This window comes from Lactuca serriola, chromosome 5 (assembly GCF_051521515.1).
Source record: "Lactuca serriola cultivar US96UC23 chromosome 5, Lser_US96UC23_V15, whole genome shotgun sequence".
In the NCBI taxonomy this organism is placed as follows: Eukaryota; Viridiplantae; Streptophyta; class Magnoliopsida; order Asterales; family Asteraceae; genus Lactuca; species Lactuca serriola.
Window position 1 is genome coordinate 235,157,164 of NC_136412.1, and position 22,097 is coordinate 235,179,260.

The 22,097-nt window shown below is 39.0% G+C and overlaps 2 protein-coding genes across 2 annotated transcripts; both read left to right on the forward strand.

Annotated features, from left to right (window-relative positions):
* The first annotated feature begins 3,551 nt into the window (after positions 1 to 3,551).
* Positions 3,552 to 4,646, forward strand: LOC145050278 (uncharacterized). Its single transcript, XM_078998555.1, has 2 exons — positions 3,552 to 4,015; positions 4,310 to 4,646. Exons 1-2 carry the CDS (start codon positions 3,552 to 3,554, stop codon positions 4,644 to 4,646), a joined length of 801 nt encoding a protein of 266 aa, XP_078854681.1.
* A 2,627-nt stretch (positions 4,647 to 7,273) lies between these two features.
* LOC145050280 (uncharacterized) lies at positions 7,274 to 7,743 on the forward strand. The gene is made up of 2 exons (XM_078998556.1): positions 7,274 to 7,399; positions 7,501 to 7,743. Exons 1-2 carry the CDS (start codon positions 7,274 to 7,276, stop codon positions 7,741 to 7,743), a joined length of 369 nt encoding a protein of 122 aa, XP_078854682.1.
* Positions 7,744 to 22,097: the final 14,354 nt, after the last annotated feature.

Consider the following 22,097-nt stretch of genomic DNA (forward strand, 5'->3'; position numbering starts at 1 on the left):
GATCCAATGGGTGCCTCGGCACTTGATTTGGAACTTGAAGCCATCTGCCTAGATGAATTTGACCTAACCAGTCTTGGCTTCACAGGAGCATCTCTTGAACTAGACTTCTGGGCCAGCATTCCCTTCTTGGCCTTAGGAGTTGGATGCTTGGCCTTGTGCGCATTCCAGTCATCATGGTCTGAACGTGACCTTGAGGGGTTTCTTTTGGAGTATCTCCCTCTTGATGCGTTCTGCCATCCTTGTGCATAGTAAGGAACGTATGCGCGATTTGGACAGTTTCTGACAATGTGTCTAGGTGTTCTACAGTGAAAACAAGTCCATTTCTTCACTTGGAAATTGCTTGTTCCTGCCCCTGGTGGCGTATCTTTGCCTTGTCTCTTGTTGTTCCCACATGCACACTTGCCACAAGAACTCTGTTGCATTGGAATTGGTGGCCTGTATTTCTCAACATCAGGTTGATCAGAAACAGTTGAGTTCGAAGCAACAGATTCAGAGTTCAAGGAGATGTTGGCTTGTTCAGTAGTGCTCTCATTGTTCTCATCTTCTGCTACTTTACCTGCACATGAAGTAGAAACATTAGTATTTTCATCCTGAATAAATCCTCCTGACACAAATCCAGCTAGTTTGCCATATCGAAGATGTGCGTCCCTGTCAATTGCTTCCTGTGTCATAGGGATGGATGTGTAGTTATGATTGAAATATGGAGGAACACTATCATACCCTAGACCATTGTTTTGATTTTCTTTGAATTTTAATTGAGTTTCATACAAGGACTCAACTGTCTGACTAGACGCAGTATAATTTTTGAAACTAACATCTGTTTTTCTACTCTTAATTTTCAAAGTGTTAAGTTCTTCAGTTACAGCAGCAAGTTGTCTCTTAATATAGTCATAATTTTCACACTTGTTGCTATACTCTTCCCGAAGCTTCCTAAAGTCCTTGGTTTTTGCTTCTAATTTAGCCTTTAGGGGTTTCTGTCCTTTCCTAAGTTGATATCCTTCATATCTCAGGTCCTCAATTTCTCTTTTTAATAAATCAATTTGTTCCCAAAGAAATTTAATCGTAGCTTCACAAGCTGGAGTACATGTAACTTTAGTGACCGGAATGTTTTCAGAACTCATTGTTTCTCTACACTTCAAAGCATCAAGTTCTTGAATTACATCCGCAAGACTAAGATGATTGAGATCTTTTGTCTTCTTGATGATAGCCACGTTCATATCCCACGATTTCGGAAGTGAATTCAGTAGCTTTTTGTTTATCTCAAACTTAGACAAGGAGATCCCAACTATATTCATCTCAGTAGTAAGTGTAGTAAATCGCTGCAACTAAGCTTCCAGAGTTTCTCCAAGGATATAATCGAACATGTTGAAATTTTGTCTTAACATCTCCTGACGACTCTCTTTCATGTTTTCAATTCCCTCGCAAACTTCAAAAACTATTAAAAGCACAACTAGAACTTAAAAGTCAAACCCAAGAAAAATGCGCTTTGACTATAAACCTCAAAAGTCAACCTTAAAAGTCAAATTTAAAAAGTCTTACTCAAAAGTCAAACTTAAAAGTCAAACCGAAAAGCTAAATTTTAAAATTTAAAAGTTAAATGAGAAAGTCAAAGTTTAAAGTCAAAGGTCAAATTTTAAAAGTCAAAGTCAACATTTTAAGTAAAAAGTCAAAAATAAAATTCAAAAATTAAAAATTAAAATTTTTGGTTTGAAAAAGGATTTTAAAAATAAAAGTTTTGAATTTTTGGGATAAAAATGACAAATTGTGAAATTTGAAAGCGGGAATGAGATGTTAAGTTTAAAGATTCGAAAGGATGACACAAAAGGCTTGCTAACCGACTAGGTAAGGCGCGAGCTTGCTGAACCGGAGGTCTCGAGTTCGAACCCTTGCAGCTCCAAATGCGCTTCCTAATTTTTTATATACACTAAGCGAGGCGAAGAAGAAGCTGCGAGGCGATGCGATGCGAGGACGAGGCTGCTGAGCGAGTCTGCTTCTTGCGAGGCCGTAAACTCCGAGGCCGAGGCCGCAAACCTCGGGCCGTGAACCTCGGGCAGCAAACTCCGGGACGTGAACCTCCGGCGACCGTGAACAGTTTCCGGCCGCAAACTCCGGCCGTGAACTCAGAAACCCTAGCCGCCGGCCGCAAACTCCGACCAAAAACATCGATTTTTCGACTTTGAAGCTCCAAAACTCGATCAAAAACCCTTTTTTATGAAAAACACAAAGAACAAACCCCCCTTATTTTTCAGAGATCTATCCAAAAGAGCAAGAATATTTCGAAAATAAGATCAAATAATTCCCCAAATCTAACAAAATTGACTGATACAACTTGGCTCTGATACCAATTGTAAGTCCCTAATATGCCTGTGTATCAATCATATTCGTTTGATGGTGCGGAATCCCAATCAAACGGATGATGTCATATCAAATAGAAGAGAAGGAGAAGAAGAAGACGATGAATCTCAATGTATTAATGAATAGAATGATGATCCAGATACAAGAGATTCACACACACACACACACTAACACACAATAGTTCTTCTCTCTCTCTGGCCGTAAACTCTCTTCGGTTCATCAATCTCTACTCCTCACCCTAACACCTATATTTATACTTGGAGAATATGGGCTTTGTGAACATGGGCCGTAAATGGGTTTATGGTCCAACACACAAAAATACATTTTTCTAGAAAAGCAAAGTATAAACCATATTTTTGACCCAACAATTGACACTTGTAATCTAGACACAGGACATTGTTCTTCAGCTTAAGCTTACTGTACGAAATTATCTAATTATTCTTACTAAGAACTCACTGTATTCTTCATTTTATTTCAATAAAATCATCAAGGCAGGTGATAATTTCACCTCCCAAGGTTTTATGTTGATATCCTAGTAAGGATCAAGGGTTTTCCTTGTAAACCATTGTGTCACTTTCTTTTACCACTTGCTTTTACATAATCTGAACATCACGCCCTCTCATTCAATTTGGTTGATTAGTACTTGTGTAATTTTTGACCAAAACAATTTGGCACCCACTGTGGGGCCGTGGTGTTCAAAATCCTCAACAAAATCATGTCTACATAACTAATCCTCTCTTCGTCCTCTGCTCTTTCCATTCCAACCAAAAACCTACCACCTCCTCCGAGTACACCCCCTAATCAGAGGAAAACGCCTAACACTTCTTAGAAAAGAACCCCCATAATCACTAATCTAGGAAGTTTGGGATCCTCAGGGATCCAGGATCTGACTGCCTCAATCACTACTGAGAACGTTTCACTATAATGAGGAAAATGATGCAACAGGTGACCCAACAACAGGAGGAGAATAGAGCACTACTTAAAGAAGTGGAGAGGATAAAGGCAGAATTTCAGAACGACACAATTCCTTCCACTGTGGCGTCACCCTGGGGGCAACTATGGACAACCGAGCATCCATGATCAATGATCTCAATGAGCCTTTCCACACTCCTAGAAACCTTGACTCTAGTAACTTCTTAAACATCGATACTATTAATACTAACTATACTAACGTTGATGCATGAATAAACCCAAGCATGGCCATGAAACTTCAGCAATTAAAACAGATGATTGCCAGTGCACTCAGAGTGGTCCAACCAATACCAGAAGCATCTCCTACAAGCCACAAGATCTCGAGATTTACTCCTGCGATAGCTGATACCAAAGCTCCTAAGTGCTTCCAAACTCCCAACATGAAGCTATATGATGGAACTACAGATCCTGAAGAGCATATAGCCCAATACAGAGAAAGGGTGGATATCATTCCCATCCCGGGGAACTTGAAGGAAGCTTGCCTATGCAAAGGATTTGGTTCGACCCTTACAGGATCACCCCTCAAATGGCTACTAAATGTTCCCCCATACTCTATTACTTCATTTGCACACTTAGTCAATATCTTTAATAACTGGTTTTCTTGCAGCAAAACCTTCGAGAAGATCACTAGTGATCTCTATCGGGTGGTTCAGGATCCTAAGGAAAAACTTAGGGACTTTGTTAAAAGGTTTGGCAGAGAAGCTCTGAGCATTCCCAACATTGACATGGCCACCACTGTGGAAGATTTTAAAATGGGATTAAGAAAGGATTCAACCTTCTATGAAGACCATGTGATGAACCCATGAAAAAGATTGGATGAAGTCAAGTGCCGGACGTTGAGGTTCATAAGGATCGAAGAGGATAGAGAGATCCAGAAGAGAAACAACCCTTCGGATCAATATGAGAACCCCAAGAGGATGGCCGGATCCTCGACTCAAAGATCCTACAAATTGAAGCCCTATTCCTAACTGGATCATTACAGGGTTGATGCCCTTGAAGATGGAGAAGAAGAAGAGCTTCGTAAAATCACTAAATATTGTTTTTCTGTAGATGTTTCAGGTGTAATTCATGCTATGCAGGATCTTGGAGATAAAGCAAGACGGCCCAAGAGAAACAACAAGTCCACCTCTTGGAAAGACAGGTCCGAATGGTGTGCTTACCATGAAGACTTTGGCCACATGACGGAGGACTGCATATCCCTACGAAAAGAGATCAACTACCTCCTTAGCAAAGGACACCTTAGAGAAATCCTCGGGAGAAAAACAGAAAAATACAAGAAGAACAACCAAGATGATCACAGGATCCCGGAGAAACCATGATCTCCACCCTCTGACGCTAAGATAATTAATGTTATCTCAGGCGGATCTAACATCTATGGTACCTCTTATTCTCATGCTAAAAGACACGCCAAGGTATCCAAAACAGAAAAGGAGGATAGTTCATGAAAGAATACCATGATTGCAGTGAAAACGAAATCACATTTGACAACACTGACTGGGAAGGAATTCAAGATCCTCACCATGACGGACTCGTGATAACACTGTACATGGCCAACCATTTTGTCAGATGGTTCCTCGTTGATGGAGGATCCTCAGTCAATATCGTACTCCTAGATGCTTTGAAAAGAACGAACATCCCAAAATCAGAAATAGTCAGAAGATCCTCAGGCCTCATAGGATTTAGCGGGGAAACAATACACAGTTGGAGAAATAAAGCTACCAATATACATAGAAAGGGTAAACTCCATACAAAATTTTTGTGTTATTGACACCCTGTCTTCTTATAATGTGATACTAGGTAGACCATGGATCCATGAGATGAAAGCGGTTCCATCAACATACCATCAATGTGTGAAGATGCCCAGTCCATGGGGGACAGTGAAGATCATGGGAGATCAACAAAAATCGAAAGAATGTTACAAAACCTCAATGAAATCTACGACTAAACCTCAACAAGCATGAAACTTAAGGCATGAAGCACGACATGTTCTAAAGTTAAAGGAACAAGACGTAAAGGAAGTGCCCTTGGGCATTAAGGATCCTGAAGCTGAAGTCCTCATGGGATCCTCAATGCCGAAGCAGATCGAGCAGGATCTACATAATTTCTTAAGAACTAGAAGTAAGACATTTGCATGGAAACATGAAGATATGACAGGTATAGACAAGAGTATTATTACTCATAAACTTAATATTGATCCTTCTTTCAGACCAATACACCAAAAAAGAAGGAAGTTTGTACCCGAAAGGAATCAAATCATCCAAGAGGAAGTAGAGAAGCTCCTCAAAACGGGGATAATCAATGAAGTGAAGTTCACAAGATGGATTGACAACGTGGTTGTCAAAGAAAAGAAAAATGGAAAATGGAGAGTGTGTGTGGATTACACGGATCTCAACAAAGCTTTTCCTAAGGGTCTTTTCCCACTACCACATACTAACTCTATGATAGATGCGACGGCTGGCCATGAAATCTTGACCTTCATGGATGATTTAGCAGGATTCCAACAAATCCAAATGCTACCATCACACCAAGAATATACTGCATTCATAACACCAACATGTATATATTGTTACACCGCAATGCCTTTTGGTCTTAAAAATGTAGGTATGAAATATCAAAATTGGTGAATCAGATGCTCAAAGACAAATTGGGGGACACCATGGAAGTTTATATTGACGACATGGTAGTGAAGTCGATGAGAGCCGAAGATCACCTTAGAGACCTCAAGGAAGCATTTGACATCCTGGAGGAGTACAATATGAAGCTGAACCCACTCAAATGTCACTTTGGAAAGAAGTCAGGAAAGTTCCTTGGATACATGGTAACCAAAAGAGGGATAGAAGCAAGCCCTGAACAAATAAAAGCAATTATTAAACTACGATCCCAATCCTTAACAATGGACATCCAAAGGCTAACTGGAAGAGTAGCAACACTCAACAGGTTCATTTCAAGATCCTCAGAAATGTGCAAGACCTTTTACAGTATACTGAAAAAGAACAAGAAATTTGAGTGGAGGGAGGAACACGAGAAAGCCTTCTAGGAACTCAAAAAATTATCTAAGCTCTACTCAAATACTAGTGAAACCTATAGATGGAGAACCACTTATTCTCTACCTCTCGGTATCCTCAAACGCGGTAAGTGTCGTTCTGGTCAAGGATCTTAACGGTGAGAAACATCCTATCTACTATGTAAGTAAAAGTCTCCTGGATCCTGAAAAACCAGGTACGCCCACCTCGAAAAATTAATTCTTCCCTTAGTAACTGCTTCTACCAAATTAAAAAACTACTTCAAAACACACACTATACATGTAAAAACTAACTATCCTATCAAGAATGTCATGAGAAAACCAGAAATGTCAGGAAGGATGGCAAAATGGTCGGTGAAGTTAAGCACATTTGACATCAGATACGAACCAAGATCTGCCATAAAATCACAAGCATTAGCGGACTTTGTGGCCGACTTTAGTGATGATCTACGAAACGAAGTAGACATGGAAGCCAAGTGAGTCCTAGAAGATGGACGTTGTTCACAGATGGAGCTTCAAATCATAAAGGAACGGGCCTAGGGATCATACTAAAGTCGCCATAGGTGGACATCATACCCCATACTGTTAGTTGTGAAATCAACACTACCAACAACGGAGCAGAATACGAAGCACTCATCATGGGACTATAATTAGCTAAGGACCTTCAAATCAAGGATTGTCAGGTCCATACCTAAGATTCTTTGCAGATCCTGAAGCTGCAGAAGTCTTAAAGGATATACATGAAGGAGATTATGGCAATCATATTGTGGGAAAATTCTTATGCTACAAAATACTAAGAATAGGATACTACTGGCCAACCATGAAGAAAGACTCCTTTCTACATGATAAAAAATGTGATGCTTGCCAAAGACACAACAACATCCTACATCAACCGGCAGAACCTCTCCATTTTATTATCTCCACATGGCCATTCATGAAATGGGGATGGATATTGTAGGAAAATTTCCACTACCCCCAGGAGGAAAAGTCTTCATGTTGGTGATGACTGATTACTTCTCCAAATGGATCGAAGATGAAGCTTTCTCCCAGGTAATAGACAAAGAGGTAGTATCATTTATTAAACGTAATATCTTGACGAGTTTCGGGATCTCGGCTGAAGTCATATGCGACAATGGATACCAATTTATTAGCAAAAGAACAAGAGACTTTTCCATAAGATGGGGGATCAAATGATAATGTCCACTCCCGTTCATCCCCAAGCTAATGGTCAAGCGGAGTCGAACAACAAAATCATTGTTAACAATTTGAAGAAAAGGCTAGACAAAAAGATGGGAAGATGGGAAGAAGAACTTCCTTTCGTTTTATCGGCAGATAGAACCACTTCCAAAGTAGCCACAGGTCAAAACCCCTATTCCTTGGTGTTTGTGACATAAGCAATAATACCTACTGAAGTAGTGATCCCGACGGCAAGATACTTACTACAATACCAAGAGAATAATGATATGATCCTAGCACAAGATCTTGATACTATTGACGAGCTTAGGGATCTTTCCAAAATACGCATCACTACTCATCAACAAAGAATCACCAAGGCTTACAATAGGAATATAAGGGTCAGAAGGTTTCAAATAGGAGACTTGGTATTAAGGAAAACATTGCAAAACACCAAGAATCCTAGTGCAGGAAAATTGGCACCCAAATGGGAAGGACCATATCTTATAGATGCTAAAGCAGGAAAAGGAGCATACTAGCTAGGAACACTCGAAGGAGACATTCTGCCAAGATCCTGGAATGCCATACATCTCAAAGCATACTACATGTAAGTAGGATCGAATGATCCACAACAAAACCAAGGTACACATGTTCTTTACCTTAAAACTTTTATTATTACTGATTTTTTCTTTGAACACATTACTAACTTAAGAATCAGATTGGTGTTAGGTAGACTAACGCCCACCCTTAGCTAATGTTTTCCATGCAGAAAAACGTACAGTTAAGGTTTTTCACGAGTAGAGATCCTAAAACATCAAGATCCTCACAATTAAAGATCCTGAAATGTCCGATCCTCAAGTTTGAACACCCCAAAGCACAAGGATCTTGACACTTAAAGATCTCAATACTTGGTAAAATCCATTATATTTAACAATGTAATCTCTAAACTATCATGTACACAAGCTAGAGACTGATCATCTCTCCCACGCCTAAGGGCACTTAATCCCCTCTAAGGTTTAAAGAGTTAATTACCTCTTTCACACGAACTAAGATTTATACACCTCACTTGGACGCATGATATCTAACTATGGGATATGGGTAAGGGGATCATTTCACGGTTCAGTGGCTTGGCAAGCCTCTTATCATTGAACAAAAGTTGAGATCCTTAAGGTTTATAACATTTTCATGTTATCCAGAAACCGAGATCATACCCCAGTGATTACTCCAGGTTTATAACATTTTCATATTATCGAGATTTTACCCTACTAACTACTTCAGGCTTATAACATTTTCATGTTATCATGGATTGGGATTTTGCACCAGAAACTACAAAAGACCTATAACATCTTCATGTTGTCACACGTTGGGAATGTTCCCCAGAAAATACGGTCAAATTGTAACATTTTCATGTTACCTACCCGATGAATTATATCACAAGTTGGGATCCACCCTAGAATATTGATGGGTTTTGAGCACTACAACATTCCTATGGTGTACATGCAACCCTAATTCTTTGGATCTACGTTTTTCTCAAGTTATACATGAAAATAATCATCCAAAGCATAAACCCTAATCTAGCATACATTTTTTTCGAAATTGATATCATAAAACAAAGTTAGATGAATACCTTTTCCTTATAGTTCGTAGATCTTGACCTTCTAGGGCTTAGTGCCTCAATCGTTGCACCTCCCATGAGTCACAAACACAAAGTAGCAATTGGAAGAATATGAGAGAGGTTAGGAGGCTCTAAAATCGGCTAGGGTTTCCTCTATGGATCAAGTGGCTGATTTCAAGGATCCAAGGGGTTCCTTATATAGCTAAGATACTAGGGTTTCAGGTAAAACCCTAATCTGATTGCTTAAGCCTTAAGCAGTCCAGTAGATCCTTCCAGAAGGTCTCCTTGGACGAAATCTATGTAAGCTACACATAGAATTTTGTCCACCCCTTCCTAGGGATCCACAAACCCAACTTGCAACTATCATATAATTGCAATATTAGTCCCTGCAATTTAATCAGTCTCTTTTGATAACCAAATTAAATCCAAATTAATTTCTTATCAATATTAATTAAATAATATGATTTCTCAATTAATATATTATTCTTGTAATATATTAATAAATCATAATTAACCTCTTTTTCTATAACTCATCCTATCAAATTGCTATGGTGAAGGAAACCCAAAAGGACCATGCTACTATCGGGTCAAGTACATACCAATTATAGTTATGGGCTTAGACACCTAATCCAACAGTCTCCCACTTGGATAAGTCTAATAACTATAACTGCAAGTATGACTTCAAAATCCGATTAGCAGTCGTAGTTCTCAAAAGCCGCTGTCAAACTCTGACCTAGTCAATGACGCGTCCTTTAGATAAGGGATCATATAATCCTCCGGTCTGCAAGATATCGTGTGGACAATGACATGGAACATAATCATTCTCAATTTCCAATAGTTTGTTTCCTGACTTCTGATTTGTTTGACATAGAACTTAAATGAACACATCAATTCAGTCCTGACCAGGCCCGACACATAAGTCAACACAAAATCATCGAGGGGCCCAATATATCGTTTTTAGCCTCCTAGGATAAAAGGAACATGTAAAATTTGACTTATATACTTGTAGTATTTACTCATTAAATCGTATACAACAACACATTTTATAACATCAAGTTACTGATGCGTTTACGCATTATCGATGCACAAGAAACTTGTAAATAACAACTCATATATCTCGGTTTAAAGATTATACGATATTATCATCTCACAATCACTCGTGATGAATTCCATGAAGTGATTCAAATGAGCGTGCATTTAATCCAATACTCAAATCTTATTTCAAGAGCACTCATGAACGTTGCAACAATCCTTTGCTATGTCTAAACACTTAGAGAATCTACAAACTAATTCATGATAGTCTAACCTCATAACTTACTCCCAAAGAATCATTGACTGTGGATAATTTGAACAATCTAATTATTCTTGATGTAAAACAATAGTAAACAATTCATACAAGATGGTAAACTTTACTCATAAATAAAACTCCTTGATTTAATCATCACATGTCAATTACATTTTACCTATTACAAGTTTCCAAAAGACTATCTAATCACTAAAACTAATATCTTCCTTCAGGCCAATTCTCCTCGCATGTTGTAAGTGCTTAACCCTGATTAGACCCTTTGTGAGGGGATCTGCTGGGTTCTCTTCTGACGATACCCTCTTTGCTACAGGGAGTCCCTCTTCTGAAGCGATATTTTCTGTCGATGTGTCTGGATCTACCATGATCCCTCGGTTCCTAGGTTAAGGCAACCAATCCTTCGTTATCACAGAAAATCTCCATAGGCTCCTTTATGGCTGGTACAACTCTGATGTCTCCAATGAAGTTCTTCAAGCATATTGCCTCCTTCGACGCTTCGCTCGCTGCTATGTACTCTGATTTTCATGTTGAATCAGTCACGGTCTCCTGCTTCGAACCTTTCCAAGTAATCGCTCCTCCATTCAGGGTAAATACCCAGCCCGAATGAGAGCGGAAGTTATCTCTGTTTGTCTTAAAGTTGGCGTCACTATACCCTGTCATTATCAAGTCATCACTCCCACCAGTGTGAGGACCCAGTCCTTTGTCCTTTGCAGGTACTTGAGAATGTTCTTCACTATAGTCCAATGAGCTCTACTCGGGTTCACTTGATATCGACTAACCATGCTTAGCCCAAAAGCCACATCAGGGCGACTACATGTCATAGCGTACATGATAAAGTCAACGGAGGAAGCATATGGCACTCAAGTCATTTCCGCTATATCGGCATCGGTACTCAGACTCTGAGTGTTTCTCAACTTGGTATTGCTTTGTAGTTCCCCTTTCTTGGAATTCTCCATGCTAAAACATTTCAGCACCTTGTCCAAGTAAGTATTTTGACTAAGTCCTATTACTCTCTTACTTTTGTTTCTCAATATCCTTATCCTTAGAATATAAGCAGCTTCTCCTAAATCCTTCATAGCGAAACACTTCCCAAGCCAGATCTTAACCTCCTGCAAGGTAGGGACGTCATTTCCCATGAGCATTATGTCATCAACATACAAAACTAGAAAGCTAACTATACTCCCACTAGTCTTGACATATATAAAGGACTCATCCTTGCTTCTCGAAAAACCAAACTCTTTGATTTCTCATCGAAACAAAGATTCCATCTGGGAGACGCATGTTTTAATCCAAAAATTGATTCTCATGCTTGCACACTCTATTGGGGTATTTGGCATCCACAAAACCTTATGGCGGACACATGTATACATCTTCAACCAGCTTCCCATTAAGGAAAGAGGTTTTGACATCCATCTTCCAAATTTCATAAACATGAAACACAGCGATGGCCAACATAAACCTAATAGACTTGATCTTAGCCACTGGCGAGAATGTCTCATCATAGTCAACCGTTGGGGTTTGAGTAAAGCCCTTCGCAACCAATTGTGCCTTGAACGTATGTACTTTCCCATCCATGTCAGTCTTCTTCTTGAAGATCCACTTGCACCTGACCGTCTTACGACTTGACACATTGTCAACCAAGTTCCAAACATGATTGTGATACATGGACTGAATATCGCTGTCCATTTCCTCTTTCCATTTTGCAGACTCTGGGCCCGCCATGGCTTCCTTGTAGTTATTAGGTTCATCTAAATTTATTAGTATACTATTGTTGATAAATGTATAACTTTCATGATTACTAGAACTTCTTATAGTTAGGGAATCGTCAACCGGTTCAACAGGAATCTCTTCCTCAAGTTGAGTGCTAGTGTTAGAGGTTCCTTCATCACTTAACTCTTGAAGCTCTTCAAGTTCAATTTGCCTCCCACTGTCCTCTTGGCATATGAGTTCTCTGGTGGAACCCCTCTCCTTGCTATAAAGAACATGTTGTCACTAGGTCTATAGAAAAGATATACAAAAGATTTCTGCGGGTAGCCGATGAAAATACACCGCTCACTGTGAGGTTCAAGCTTGTCGTGAGTCTCTCGTCTTACGAAAGCCTCGCAACCCCAAACCTTGATATGTGCCAAATGAGGGAACCTTCCCTATCCACATCTCGTGAGGTGTTTCAAAAACCTTCTTAGTTGGGAATAGATTAAGGATATGGGCGGCAGTCTATAAGGCATACGCCCAAAATGATATAGGTAACGAAGCTCGACTCATCTTGGAACGAACCATGTCTAACAAGGTTCGATTGCGCCTATCAGCTACACCATTGAGTTGTGGTGTCCTACGTGGCGTCAATTGTGAAACAATTCCACATTCCTTAAGATAGTCGTGGAACTTGATACTAAGATACTCACCACCCGTATCGGATCTGAGCATCTTTATCTTCCTTCCCAATTGATTCTCTACTTCTTGTTTAAACTCTTCGACCTTTTCAAAGGTTTCCGATTTGTGCTTGATTAAGTAAATATACCCATATCTACTATAATCGTCGGTGAATGTAACATAGAAGCAGTTAGCATCCCTTGTGGTCGATTTAAAGGGCTTACAAATGTCGGTGTCTATAAGATCCAACAATCCCTCACCTCTTTCACAAGTACTAGTGAAAGGTAATTTAGTCATTTTTCCAAGGAAGCAAGATTCTCACGTGTCATCCGACTTTAAGTCAAATGACTCCAACACTCCATCCTTTTGGAGTTGGGCTATGCGCTTCTTGTTGACATGTCCAAGATGATAATGCCACAAGCATGCCTTTCCTAAATCGTTAGACGAATCGATATGTAACACATTATTTCCGAAGTTGTCTACAACCATCACAGTTTCATATACACCATTACAAGGCAATGCTTCAAAATATAGAGTACCATTATAGAAATCATTAATAGAACCAATTTCATTATTGAATGAAAATGTAAAACCTTGTTTGTACAAACCATGGAAAGAAATAATATTCCTCGTCATTTCTATCAAGTAGCAACAATTATTCAACTCTAAACCAAGCCCATTACTAAGCACTAAAGAATAAATCCTGATCTTGGTGACAGGCGATGATTTCCTATTCCCCATAATCAGGTTTATCTTCCCATGCTCCACATCCCTACTTCTTTTTAGCCCCTACAAATCAGAACAAATGTGAAAACCACATCCTGTATCAAGAACCCAAGAAGTAGCATGTGATGAGTTATTAGATTGAATAGTGTAAATACATGCGAATGAAGGTTTTATCTTTCCATCATTGATGTCCTTCAAGTATTTAGGACAACTTCGTTTCCAATGCCCTTTGTCGTGACTATAGAAACACTTTGCTTCTTTTAGATCAGATGAAGGAGTAGCAGAACCACCCTTTCCTTTGGAACCACTTGAAGAAGATCCATCATGAGACTTCACCTTGTGATTCTTAGAGGGAGCTTTCCTCTTTTACCCCTTCCTATGTCTAATAGCCAGGTTTGGGGAAATAGTAGTAGGAGTGGATACGACAACTTTGCCTTTGAGTCCACTTTAAGCAGTTCTTAACAGACCTTGAAGTTTGCTCAAGGTGACTTCCACCTTATTCATATGATAAGTCATCTTGAACTGGTTATAACAAGGAGATAAAGAGTATAGGATTATATCAATCACTAAATCTTCATCAAAGTTGACATTCAACTTGAGCAGATGATCCACATACCTTTGCATCCTTTGCAAGTGGCTTGTGATGGACTCTGCATCTTTCATCTTGGTTGTTATCAACGAGGCGACAATCTCGTACTTTTATTGACGCACACTTTGATGGTAATTTTCCATCAAATATTGGCACATCTCGTAAGGCCAATAGTCCTCGTAGAACCGCTGGAGCTTAGGAGTCATAATGGCTACCATTATACATGACAACTTTGTCACATATTTTTCGTGAGCCCTATACTCATCTATCTCTTCAGCAGAAGCCTTGGTTTCATCTATCTCTTTGAGATTTTCGTCGATGACATATTCCTTCTCCCCATATCGAGGGGCCATGCGGATGTTGTCGATCCAATCATTGAAATTAGACCCATCGAAAGTGACCCTCCCACAAATTTTCATAAGAGAAAAGGAGCTTGAAGGGTTGGAGTTCGAGGCGGAAGCATTGTTTGAGCTAGACGATTGAAATAGAAAAGGAACAAAGTTTAGATTAGATAAAGAGTCCTTAATATAACACCCAAATGAAATAGTAAGGATAGGACCCAAAACAATATTTCACAATTAGGAAGAAGGAAGTTGTAATCCAATTGCAAAATATTTGAAGGTAGGTAAATGACGATTTACCAATTTCCTTCATGAAAAACAAAACGAACAATTATGTTTTAACATAAATGAAATTCCTAGATTCTTTTGAGATTCATTGAACTTTTCAATGACATGTTTAATCTTGATTATGCCCTTCAGGTTTGTGACTGAGATATCAAGGATCATAAACAAGGTGTGAATAACCATTCAAATCTTCTTGGCACTCTGGAGTCATTTACCACCTAATCAATGTGCCAGTTAACCACAAACACTCTATTGATCTATGATAATTATTGAGCTACCCTTCGCCACCCTTTTTAGTCCAGGTTAGTGTGTCGGTTAACCACACACGCTCCACTAACAACTTTGACAAGGTGCAAAGTGCAATTTCATGGAATAGCATCATTTTCACATTTTTCTTAAATTAACTAAGATTGGGAATTTATGAAAAAATTTAGTTACTTTATAACTTTCATTATACTTATTAATGAGAAATTAATGTCCCATCCTACCCGTTTAGCTAACGACCCTCTACTAGTCAAGGGTGCGGTGGGTAAGAGTGTATACCCAATGACGATCATTTTACAGGCCACTTCCTTAAACACCCCTTATAGACCAGCTTCGTGAATGAGGCCGACGAACAGTAAGACTAACTCATATTACACATATGTAGAAGTATTAAGCTTTTAATATTATAATAGTATAAGGGTTGTATTTTAACTTTTAAAACACTAGGGTTTTAGAATTTAATATTTCAAAGTTAAAAACTTTTTAATCAAAATTTAAATTCCAAAACTTGAGGGCAAGTTTTGAAACTTTTTCAAAAATTATAGATCAAATTTAAAATAATTAAAATAATCATATAATTTTATCTTTATCGAAATTTGACCTAATCCAATTTTATTTGGTAAGATAAACACAAATCAAATTTTACAAATAATTAATTTATCACATAATCTTGTAATTATCTTAAATTTGATTATTATCTTTTAATTAGATTAGGATATCAATTACCATATCAAAAATTCGAATTTTAATTAGTAAAAGAATTTATGGTAATTATACAAATCTAATTTAAGCCAAAATCCGAAAATCTGCTATCTGAATTGTCTCCACATCGTGTCAAGCCATTACACGTCGTGGAGGGTCAACACGTCGTGTTCTATTATGAACATGTCGTGTTCATCAGGCAGAACCATAAATCAATTTTTCTTTTGCTTTGAACAATTCATTAATGCATCAAATATAATAGAAAAACACCCTAAGCTCTGATACCACTGATGGGTTTTGAGCAGTACAACATTCCTATGGTGTACATGTAACCCCAACGCTTTGGATCTAGGTTTTTCTCAAGTTATACATGCAAATAATCATCCAAAGCATAAAACCTAATGTAGCATACAGTTTTAGAAATTGATAACATAAAAGAAAGTTAGATGAATACCTTTTCCTTGTAGCTGGTAGATCTTGATTGACAGTTAATTTGGCTAATACCTCATGCTAACCAACTGGCAGTAGCTCGCTTGCCAGTTAATTTGGCAATAGCTGGCTTGCCAGTTAATTTGGCTAATACCTCATGCTAACCACAACACATGATCCCGACTGGCAGTAGCTGGATTGCCAGTTAATTTGGCTAATACCTCATGCTAACCAACCACGTCCCAAGATCTTGCATTTTTAAGATCCTCAGCCAGACAGATCTTGGCCTCCCAAACGGCCACTGCAACACTGACCTTTGCGTCGAGGATCATCTCCTCCATTTCTTGTATGAGATCCTCCTTTCTCATCCTTTTCCCTGGTAAGCAACTCCACCATCCTTAGAAGATCCTCATTGGTCGTCTTCCACATATTCTCCTGTCCCTGAAGGGCTTTTTCAGCCCTCTTCGCTCGGATCCTTAGATCAGCGGAAACATGATCAGAAACCTGTGATGAAAATATGACAAGTCAGCGAAAAAAAATTTAAAAATGGAGTGAAAATGAAATCTACACTTACATCCTGAGAGAAAGAGAACAAATTTTGGAGCGCTTCCTCAGTTCCAAGGCTCTCCAAAGATAAACCTGTGGATTCGGCAGTTTTCCTCTTCCGGGATCCCGGAGTTTTCACTGTCAAATCCACGGTCGACCTCTTAGGAGAAAGAGAGGACAAACTCTTATCCTTCTTCACTACTAGTTGATCTCCTGACATAGCCGTATCAAGACCAGCAAGACTAAAGCTAGCACTGGAGTGAGTGACCTTCGATCCTATATACAACAAAGGATTATTAAAGATCATTATTACAAACAAGAAAAAACTTAAGGATCCTTATCCGTCGACATGAGGTCTGTAGCGGAGGAGCTTTCCTGCGGGACGGCTTGATCGAATCGGAAGGATCTCTCGACTTCAGATAAGGCCAAGAACTTCTCAATCTTCTCTTCTGAATCCTCAACAATAGGAGCAGGTTCCTCGAACTTGAAGGCTGCAAAGAAGCAAAAAAAAAAAAAGAATAAAATTCCAGGATCACAAGCCAAAGCATTGAAATCCTACCCTTCTTAACCTCATTTTTGGGCAAGAGATCCCCATTGGGAATGGAGTCGCGCTTCACAAAGAAGTATCTCCCTTTCCAAGCTCCATCATTGTGCTTGATTTTCAAGATTAGATAAGATATGAGGGTTTTGATCTAAAGAAGGAAACGAGAATTCCCAAAGGTTGTGAGATCGTATATACAAGTCAACTCAAAAAGGCCTACGTCAAGACCTTTTGATTGATTTATCTGGTCGACCCAATTTAGGATCCTATAGGAAATTGGCATGGCCTAGATATAATAAATCCCATTCGCCCTAAACAATTTGGAGACGATCCCGGGGAAAGGATATCTCAAGCCTAAGGATATATGATACTCAGGAAAGCACACCTAAGTGGGTGAGACAAAATCTGAATGAATTAGAGGATCAAAGGGCCTGAAAACAACACTTAGAGGAAAAGCACCATTGAGTTTTAGAGACTCAATGTCGTCATCGCCAAAAGATCAGGTCTCCTCATAAGAGAGGATCCCCTAGTCAATAAAATCATCATCGGTAAGGGTCAAGATGCTCTTATGAGAGACAACCATTTTTCGACCCATGGTAGAGATATTACAGGCCATGAAGAAAAATTACCTTTTAAATCGCAAGATGGCACAAGAAAATAAAAGAAGAATGGATAGGATAATATGATACTGATTGTAACGCCCATAGATCTGTGCTAGTCAATTTAGAGATAATAGGGGTCGAAAACCAAATTTTGACAAAAGATTATTTAGAATAAATAATCTTAACCAAGTTGTAGAATACGTCGCAAGGGTTCCGTACATATAAAGAACGTTGATATCCGAGTTAAAGCGAAAAGTTATGGTCCGTCGATGTTTTACGGAAAAACGGGCACGACACCGGGAGAAGTAAATATTGAATTTACGATGGAGGAATTTTTAGCCTTATAAATCTAAACTAAAGTTGTAGTACACGTTAAACCGAGAACATACAAAAAAAGAACGCCCAAATCTGACTTCGTATGAGAAAGTTATGAATTTTCTAAGATTTGGCTTAGTAGTGCACAGCCCGAAACTCAAATTTTAGATCGAGCAGTTTTTGGCCTACGCGAGCTAAATGAAAATTGAAGATCTCATTAATAGGAACTCAACGGTAAAAATACAGACGAAAACAGAGTCCGTATGTAGAAGTTATGAATTTTACGCGGACATTTAACAGTATAATCTCCCCGTACTGTTAAATTTATGATCAGTCGAGAATTAGCCGATGGAGTCAAAATGAAAGTTGTAGATCTTATTTTTACCTACGCGTAGATATAAAGGACGTCAAAAACGGAGGTCGTATGTGAATGTTACGGATTTTAGAAGTCGGAAGTGTGCTGTGTGAAAATGGGTGATGTGGCACAATCTTGGCCATTGTTTTCTCCCCAAGTCTTGCCACTAGATGGTGAAATGTGGCACCAAGTTTAGCCATTTTCACCCTATAAATATAACCTCTCCCACCCTCATTTTCTTCACACATTTCCCATTCTTTCTTCTCTTTACTCTCTCTCTCTCTCTAGCCCCGAAACACCCCGAAAAGCCTAAGGAATCTCCCTAGAACGAGGCGGAATCCCTGGAGTGCTCGAAGGTTCCGAGAAGAAGAGCTTTTCAGCTCGGGAACGCTGCTCCAAGCAAATCCCGGTTTTCTATAAAACCCGCTGTAAGTGAGCTACGCCGATGCTATTTTTAATATAGCTTTTATTTAATTATAGTAACGTTATTAGGAACTTATAATAAGTACTTGGGCTATTATTATGGGTTATATTAGTATTGTTTAACACTTATATAATAGTATTAATAGTCAGACTATTAATTAGTCTCGGCGAATAATAGACTAAACTCTAGTGGTAATAATACTAGGTTTCGTCGAAGGAAATTATTTTTAAGCAGCGAAGCGCTGTCTGAATTTAGAGTCACCACCTTATCAGATGAGTGCATGGCCCCTTTCATCTTCAACATAGATATTAAGTATTTAATATAAATTACGTGCTATGTGTGCATATTGTCTGAATACTTGCTGTCTATGTTGGGTGAAATATTTTTATACACATTTTAAATGTTTTAAACTGTATATGTATTTTATATCTACAAAATGTGTTGGGTAAAACATGGGTAGATGTAATAGTTGTTGTGTGACCAAATAAAATAATGAGAGGCCTTGATATAGATGTTATTGATGATCGAGTCATCTAGCAGAGTATAGATCACGACTACGGACTATTCTAGACAGTCCAGTGGAATGCTAGCAGGCTCGCAACCTGTAGGTGTTTATTTGAACTGTGTGCTCACCAGCAGTACTCCATACCCCATGTGGTTGCCTTATTTGACATGAATTGCTGAGGAACCCCCGAAGCATGTGTTGTCACTCCGATGAATGTCCTTAGACTAGGTCCCTTGTGTTATATCCTTTAGTGACATAAAGTGAAGATAACAGAAACGGGTAATCGGGTTTGTTTGGTTTATAAAGTTAATAAACTTATTTATTGTGGGTTGAAAACCCTATGTACTCACCAGGTTTCCCAACCTGACCCACTCAATTTGTTTATATCACAGGTGTTGATATGAAGTCACATTACACTTAGAGATTTAGGAGATATAAATCACTAGTGATAATGACTGTAAGTTCTGTTTATGCTTATGTTTCTGTATTGACGATGACATCCCAAATGTTTTAAAATGAATAAAAATACTTTTATTTGGAAATGCTTTGATAACGTATCTATCATGTTTTTCTGGGAACAAATTCTGCAACATTTTTATTAAAAGAGATACTCTAATTTTTATAAAGCATAAACAAAAATCGGTCTTTTCTGGCCGTGAAAATGGGGATGTCACAGTTGGTATCTGAGCATTAGTTTAAGCGAACTTGGAATATGGATTTGTTTCTAGACGTAAACTTAGAATGCTAAGCAAGGATTGTGAGGAGTGTGTCTAATAAAATTTAGGTAAAGCACTTGAATAGGCACAAGCACTAGCTAATTTAGGGAAAATGCCTAACATGCTTTTATGTGCTAAATGATTTATGATATGCATTGTATGATCGGATCTATGGTCTGTTGCCGACCGGATCTAGAAACTTTACGTGTTTAGTTTTCTAAACGTTTAATTACGGTATTAGAACTGGCATATAACGTTTCGGAGAAATAGGGAGAATTACACGTCGATCGTCAATAAAATCTTTCCTATCTGAATTCTCGTTATTGCACACCGAACGTCTAATTTGGTATATAGATCGAAATGGTAAGAACCCGTAGTGGAGTCGGAAATACAAATGGGAATAGGAATCAACCCCCAGTGATTGAACAAATACCTGTTGTAGCAGATGGTCCTGAGCCAATTACAATGGCTGGAGTACAAGCCATGATACGGGCTATGTTGGCTGAACAACGAGAAGAGATGAGGCAAATTTTGCATGAAAATAGGGACGAACCGACAATGCGAGTTGAACAGCCCGAATTGAACGATGGGCAGTCAGAAGGAGGGAACTACAGTGGGACCGTTGGTCTAGCTAACCCACAAATAGTTCGACAAAACAACCAGTATGAAGGATTTGAGAGGAATGGATGCAAGTGCAAGGATTTTCTGACTTGCAAGCCATTGACTCTCACATGAAAGGAAGATCCGATCAGAGTCATGGATTGGATCTCGGAGATGGAGTTAGCTTTCATGACGTGTGGTTGCAGAGGCAAGTTACAGACTACCTTTGCGTTACGTCATTTCCAAGGAGGTGTTGTGCGCTGGTGGAATACCCTGGGGAAGACTCTGAGCCTCAATTAGCCCCTTCAACTGACATGGGCAGAGTTTTTGGTGCAGTTCAAGCGCAAGTACTGCTTAGCCCAAAACCTGCTCGAGCTAGAGAACCTGTTCCTGGCCTTAAAGAAAGGAAGCATGTAAATTGATGAATACACCAACAAATTCACAGAAAAGATGGAGTTCGCCATGCGTCTTGTTCCAAATGAACTGAAGAAAATCAACAAGTAGGCAAAGGGACTTCCATGGGAGTACACGGTGCTAGTGCGTCAGGTACCTATTTTGGAGGCATGTCTGTGGAGGATATGATTAAGAGAAGAGCTGCCAACAAGACTGAGGTTGGTGAAAAGAGTATGTTTGGGTGGTCTATGAGGCCCAATAAGAAGATCAAGTTTGGTTCAAAAGGAGTTTAGCGGAGGAGGAAACAAAGTGAAATGGTGCGAGAAGTGCAAGAAGAAGCACTTTGGGAAATGTAGCAAGGAAGTGACTTGCTACAAGTATGGGAAGACCGGACATTACGCCAACGAGTGCACCGCCAGTGAAAGGGTGTGTTATGAATTCCGTGAAGAAGGGCCCGTTGCTAAGGATTTCCCAAAGAAGAAAGAGGCGGCAAGACCAAACATTCCACCAAAACTGAAGGCAAGAGCGTTCCATATGATCCTTGATGAAGAAGATGGAAATGAAAGGGATAAGGAATGAGGATCTATGAAGTAGTCGTGTAAATAGTACCACATGGTGTAGCCTATTAGAGGCATAATATAAGTTGAACTTGAACACCTATGTAATTGTTTCAAGGAATAATATAAAACCTTCGTTTTGTTATCTAATGTGTCAAGTTGTTATGTGATTTTCTTGTATGGTGACTTGGGTGAACTACGAGACAATACTTGGGACGAGTATGAGTAGGTGTGAAAGGTAGTAGAGGCCTAAACTAATGGAAGAACAGGACTCACGCTTGGATCAAGGAAAGTCACAAAGTTACTAAGAAGCTAGTAATTGATACCGTTTTATTCAAATATGTCGTTACCATTGTTTCGGTAATGACGAAGATGATGATTGTTATTCTGACCATAG

Excerpts from the sequence above, each read along its gene's own strand:
- LOC145050278 (XM_078998555.1), top strand. The coding sequence starts at position 3,552 with ATGGCCATGAAACTTCAGCAATTAAAACAGATGATTGCCAGTGCACTC. Across the intron at positions 4,016-4,309 it reads CTTAGGGACTTTGTTAAAAG|GGTTGATGCCCTTGAAGATG; the intron begins GTTTGGCAGAGA and ends GGATCATTACAG.
- LOC145050280 (XM_078998556.1), top strand. The coding sequence starts at position 7,274 with ATGGCCATTCATGAAATGGGGATGGATATTGTAGGAAAATTTCCACTA. Across the intron at positions 7,400-7,500 it reads AAGATGAAGCTTTCTCCCAG|CAAAAGAACAAGAGACTTTT; the intron begins GTAATAGACAAA and ends CCAATTTATTAG.